General features: G+C 44.8%; 1 protein-coding gene across 1 annotated transcript; it reads right to left on the bottom strand.

Annotated features, from left to right (window-relative positions):
• Positions 1-242: 242 nt before the first annotated feature.
• On the bottom strand, positions 243-4,845 carry LOC789317 (disintegrin and metalloproteinase domain-containing protein 30). Its single transcript, XM_002686115.6, has one exon. It carries the CDS (start codon positions 3,812-3,814, stop codon positions 1,670-1,672), a length of 2,145 nt encoding a protein of 714 aa, XP_002686161.1. The 5' UTR covers positions 3,815-4,845; the 3' UTR covers positions 243-1,669.
• Positions 4,846-6,339: the final 1,494 nt, after the last annotated feature.

Below are 6,339 nucleotides of genomic sequence, written 5' to 3'. Positions count from 1 at the left end.
AATTGAATTTCCAAATATTCATATAAAGTTACATTGATGGCATCAATTATTAGTTGTATAATCTTGAGCAGGTTATTTAACCTCATTGTCCTCCATTTCGTTTTTAGAAAACAGGAAAATAACAACACCTACCCCACAGACTTATATTCAGGACTGTGCATATGCTACCCACTCCAGTATTCTTGAGCTTCCTTTGTGGCTCAGCTGGTAAAGAATCCACCTGCAAGGTGGAAGACCTGGGTTTGATCCCTGATCCCCTGGAGAAGGGAAAGGCTACCCACTCCAGTATTATGGCCTGAAGAATTCCATGGACTCTATAGTCCATGGGGTTGCAAAGAGTTGGACAGGACTGAGTGACTTTCACTTTCATGCATATTGGCCCTGGTGAAGTGCTTAGAACATTGTCTGCCACAGATTAAACACAATAAATGGTAGTTACCATTTTCAGTATTGTAGCTACATAACCACATGTCCTTGCTTTTTTAGGATTTTTCTGATGATGGCTAAGTTTGATAAAAGTTAGAATTATGATGATCAAAAAATTATCTTGATGTTCTTTCTACTCTGAGTTAAGAGGAGTCCCCAAACAGTCCAAGGGGACACTCTTTATCATGAGTGTGTCCCACAACTTCTTTGTGTGTGTTCAGTCATGTCTGACTCTGTGACTCCATGAACTGTAGCCCACCAGGTTCCTCTGTCCATGGGATTCTCCAGGCAAGAATAGTGGAGTGGGTAGCCATTCCCTTCTCCAGCGGATCTTCCCGAGTCAGGGATCGAACCCAGGTCTCCTGAATTGCAGGCAGATTTTTACTGCCTGAGCCACTAGGGAAGCCCCACAACTTCTTTAGTTAGAAGAACTACATGGCTAAGAAAAGAGGAGATTGGAGTGGGGGTATAGTTGACCTGCAGTGCTGCCTGGGGAAGAAGGAGCCCCGTGGAAGCTAAGGGAACAGCAGGAGGGTTCAGCCCAGAACAAGACCAAAACACTTCGGCTGTCACAGGGCTGGGATGATGAGCAAGAGGTGGTCATTGACTCCTCTGAAGGGGCCACTCAGTCCTCTGAGCCCTCAACCCAACCAAGGCCAACCCAAACACTGAGTCAGAGACCAGATTTCTACGCTGTGTGTGAACCGCACCGTGAGGGACTCCCCTCATAAGCGATCACCTTCTATATATAAAATGTGGCAATCACCATTCTTGGTTCAACAAACGGCACAGACACTGACGATTTCATTGATGACACTGAGGGAGACAGGGAAAAGTAGATGACGGCTTTGTTTGCTGGGACTCAAAGACCATACGTTACCCTGAAATCCACTGTAATTCTATGAAACTAACAATGTGCGTGTTCAGAAAACCAGTAGGGCATTTTTTTAAAGGCGATCCAAACTTCATCCCAAACTAAGGGGAGAGCAAGATGCACCAATTTGTTTCCAAATCAAGAGTACTTTTTATTTGCTGATCAAAAACTCAAAGAAAATTAGGTAAAATAAATTGAAGGAAGAAAGAGCTGTATGGACAAATGAGAAGCTTATTCAATTTATGACCCTGTGTAGTAAACAGAGTTACTGTGGATTGCCTGATTACGTTTCTGGTTTCTTGATATAGATATATTTTTCGCCTTGAATTGTTCTGCTCCAGTGCTACTTGGTGGTGTCTCTCTTTGGCTTCAGATGTGTTCTAGGACATTCCAAAATAACACAAGGATCACTGAGATAAACAAGAAGATAAGGCGCATTACCATAAGGGACACAACCTGAACTGAGACAGGCACCCCTTCCTTTACTGGTCCTGGAGGCCCACTGTCGATGCTTCCTCCATATCCTACCTCCTCACAGAGCGGAGGGGCCCAACCATACATGCAGTGGCAGTTTCTGTTGCTGTTGCAAACTCCTCGGCGGTTGCACTTCTCAGGGAAACAGTCAAAATTCAGGATTGAGCTATTCACACAATTTCTATTAAAACATACCCGCTCCTTACCACAGGAGGTACCATCATTTATCACACCCAGGTCAGGTAACCCCATAGGTACCATGGCTAGATGATAGCCAATGCCCCAGCACATGAGATTTTCTTTATGCAGATGAGTGGATATTAGGATGGTGTGATCTGGCATATCAGGGAGGGTTTCGACATTTATACACTGTAGCCTGCCACATAAGGATCTTTCTTTGGGACACTTTTTATACTCACGAACTCCTATAATGCCACAGTTCCCATATTGATCACCTATTACATTAACTGCATCATAGCACTGATGAGGAGCATCCTTGGCATCAAGTCCAAAAATTTTTTGGCACTGCATATACCTGGATTGACAACTCTGTTTGAAACAGTGGGCTTCATACTTGCAAGGGGTTCCATCCTGCTTATAAGTATCACTTGGACAGAAAGCTGAGGTCCCATTGCAGTACTCTGCAAGGTCACATTCATTTTCTTCCACCCGACACATGTATCCAGATGGACGAAATCGACAGTTATGACAACAAAGTCCAATATTACAGCTGGCACCTTGTTTGAATTTACAATCTGGTTGACAACACCTATCTTCTTTACACTCCTCTGTCGAACCACAGTCACATTCCTCATTCTCTTCCACAATTTTGTTTCCACATCTCTTAACCACATAGCCTAGGCCTGGGAGATTATTTAGACAGTTTAATCCTGAATTTACATGTGAATAAAATTCGGCATAACTACAATTACTAAACCCAGTTCGTCCAGTGCCCATGATACAACTATGCCTACCCTTACACTGGCAGTATTCATAATCATGGGTCATTCCCACACTATGGCCCAGAACATGAGCAGTCCAAGTGGCGGGGCCAAGGATGTTTCTATCTAGCACAGAACTTGTAGATCCAGAAGGCATCATACTACATACACTTCCCCAGTGATGAGCAAGTGCATCCTTAAACTTTTTGTGAACATACAGGTGTGCCCAATCTGCTGGAATCCGAACACGTAGGTCACGTGACCTGTACTTCACAAACTGGCCTAAAACTTGTGATAACTCTGGGGAATTAAGTGCTATTTTGTCTCTGTCTGTCCATACTTCAACAGCTAATAGCTGTATTCTCATATGGACATCTTGAAAGTAAGAGTCTGCAATTGAAGTCAGAAGAATGGCATCATTTATGATTTGAGTAAGATTGGAGTTCATATATAAATACCTACTGTTATCAAAGACCAGGGCTAATTCCAGGTACTTTTGGTGCACATATGACTCAGTGAAATCTGGAGTCCTAGCCATGTTCTCATGCTGGGCCATCTGCTCTACTGTTTCCTCATTAGTTAAGCCACAGATTTGATTAGGAATTTCCTCCTCTTTCTCCAGGGGATATACCATGTGTTCAAAATTAGAAGAAGCCTTGAAGGGCTCGATTTGGTAATTACTGGCAGCAATTTTCAGGATGCCTCGGAGACCTCCCATACATGTACTTATGGTAGCTTCAGATTCCGGATTTCCTTCAACCAAGCCCATATAGTTGCAGTCGCTGGATATATAAGGGTGATCTTCCAAGAGTCTTCCTTGTTCTGTGAAGGAGAAAATCTGCAGATTCCGGGGCAATAGAAACCTCTTGGGCCACAGGTGAAGGACACGGTCCTTGCCTTTTACCTGCAGGAGGTAGGACACGTGCCTGGCCACTCTCCGCTCCCCTCCACGGAAGCTCAGCTTCTTGGGAATGGTGATTTCATAGGAGTCAAAGCCCCACTCAGGGTGAAAAAGTAAATCCTTGCCAAGAGAGTCAACCAGGAGCACCGCCAGGACTAGCGACCGGCCTGGGGAGAGGCAGGTCCTCACTGACCTCATGGCACAGCCTGTTCCCTACTGACTCAGTCCCTGCCACTGTGGCCTTGAGAGTCAGCCTTCCAGGGACCTCCGCTAGAGGCGCTGGGAGCAGTGCGTGCAAAGCTCGCTGGTGCGGTGTATGGGAGCGCAGCCCTGGGCCAGGCTGGGTCAGGCTGAGGCTAGCTGATTTCCCCAGCAGCTACACGCCCCGCCCAACGCATCTAGTTCGTTCTCTGGGCGGTGCCGTTGGGCGCACGTGGAAGAATCCAAGGAAGGTGCGCCAGAATAAAATGAAAAGCTAGACTGTCTATTTGCGGGTTGGAGAAGACAGAGAGCAGCTTGAGAAAAGGAGAAGGACTAAAGAATAAGAGGAACAACCGAGAACTTGCTCAAGGCTCGCTGTAATTTGGGCCATTTCTTGTTTCTGTAGACTTTAGGACACACCCGATTTTCCCATGTGTTGATGTGGATGTTTCGTAGGCTGCTGTGCCCACTTCATCATTGCACTACTTCATCATCCCACTTTTCTGCGGGGCTCACTTGCGGCCAAAGGAAAGAGCATCTGAGGTGGCCAGAGTAGCACCCGAGCCTGAGAAAATGAGCGGAGACACTACCTTCCCACCCCCACCCCTGGACGCACCTTTGGTCAACAGGTGAAATGTGACCAGAGTTCAAGAAACGCTCCATTTAGCAAAAGGAAGTTATGGAGACTTTAATGTGAACTGTTGGAGGAACTGCCGAGGATATACATACAAAAGGTTGTGATGTGAAATGGGGATTTGGAAGTCTAGACCACATTCAAGAAGTTTGATGTGACAGAGGGGAAAGAAACAGAAAAGAGGCTGGAGAGTTCTGGGGAGTTTGGAATTGACTAGTACCCACTGCTGTATATAAAACAGATAAGCAACAGGGACCTACAGTATAGCACAGGCAAAGTAAAAGTTGCTTAGTTATGTCCAACTCTTTGTGACCACATGGATTATACAGTCCATGGAATTCTCCAGGTCAGAATACTGGAGTGGGTAGCCTTTTCCCTTCTCTAGGGGATCTTCCCAACCCAGGGATCGAACCCAGGTCTCCAGGAACTCTGCTCAATATTATGTAACAACCTAAATGGCAAGATAATTTGAAAAAGAATATATACATGTATTTGTATAACTAAATCACTCTGCTATATACCTGAAATTAACATGACATTCTTAATCAACTGTACTCTGATATAATATAAAAAGTTTTTTTTTATAAATAAAAATAATTTTTTAAAAAGAGAGATTGTTAGAGGGAAGGGTCCTGGCCATTCTCAAGCACTGGTATAAAGCTCCCCTCAGCCTCCAGCAGAGGATAGGAAATCCCTCAAAGAGAACCCCCTCAGAGGGTGGCAAAGGAGGAGGCCTGTGTACTGTGGAAACGACCTGGTTGGAGATCCTGCTTTGAGTTCTTTAGGACATATACGCAAAAGTTCAACTGCTGATGGATTCCTAGAATTGTGAGTGTAATTAGCAGACAGTAAGGAAGGGCCTGTCTGAAGATTCAGGTTCCTAGTCAAGTCAGTTACTGAGCTGAGAGGCAGTGGACATAAAGGACATGAAGAAGGGGAGAACTCAGCAGAGAGCTGACTCAGTTCAGTTCAGTTCAGTCGCTCAGTCGTGTCCGACTTTTCACAACCCCATGAATCGCAGCACTCCAGGCCTCCCTGTCCATCACCAGCTCACGGAGTTTACTCAGACTCACGTCCATCAAGTCAGTGATGCCATCCAGCCATCTCATCCTCTGTCATCCCCTTCTCTCCTGCCCCCAATCCCTCCCAGCATCAGAGTCTTTTCCAGTGAGTCAACTCTTCGCATGAGGTGGCCAAAGTACTGGAGTTTCAGCTTCAGCATCATTCCTTCCAAAGAAATCCCAGGGCTGATCTCCTTCAGAATGGACTGGTTGGATCTCCTTACAGTCCAAGGGACTCTCAAGAGTCTTCTCCAACACCACAGTTCAAAAGCATCAATTCTTTGGTGCTCAGCCTTCTTCACAGTCCAACTCTCACATCCATACATGACCACAGGAAAAACCATAGCCTTGACTAGACGGACCTTTGTTGGCAAAGTCATGTCTCTGCTTTTGAATATGCTATCTAGGTTGGTCATAAGGGACCAATGAAAGTTTCACTGAGTGTGCTGAACTCCTAGTTCGAACCAGGAATTACAATTTCCTCAGTCTGTAAATCTGCCTAATGTTCTCAAGTCCCCAGCAGCCTAAACTGGGGAATGCAGTTGGGATCTGTCTTCTATATTCATTCTACCATTTTCCTTTCCACCATTGCATTATTTCTTGATTAAAACACTAATTCTGAAGCTCCTATTGCTACAATATTATCTTTGGGCTAAACTCTGCAGCATCTGTTTGTTAACACAAAACTTTATGGAAATAGCCTGCTTAGACCTGTTTCTCTTTATTTACAAAAACTAACAACAATGCATATATATTATAAAAGGTGAGTTACATAGAATAGAAAATGCAAGCCTTTCCTTTATCCTCAGCCTGCATCTGTCTTTAAT

Source organism: Bos taurus, chromosome 3, assembly GCF_002263795.3.
Source record: "Bos taurus isolate L1 Dominette 01449 registration number 42190680 breed Hereford chromosome 3, ARS-UCD2.0, whole genome shotgun sequence".
Classification (NCBI taxonomy): Eukaryota; Metazoa; Chordata; class Mammalia; order Artiodactyla; family Bovidae; genus Bos; species Bos taurus.
Note: the sequence above shows the minus strand (reverse complement) of the source record. Positions and strands in the feature narration are given on the sequence as shown.

Coding starts and splice junctions, on each gene's coding strand:
- LOC789317 (XM_002686115.6), bottom strand. CDS start 3,814: ATGAGGTCAGTGAGGACCTGCCTCTCCCCAGGCCGGTCGCTAGTCCTG.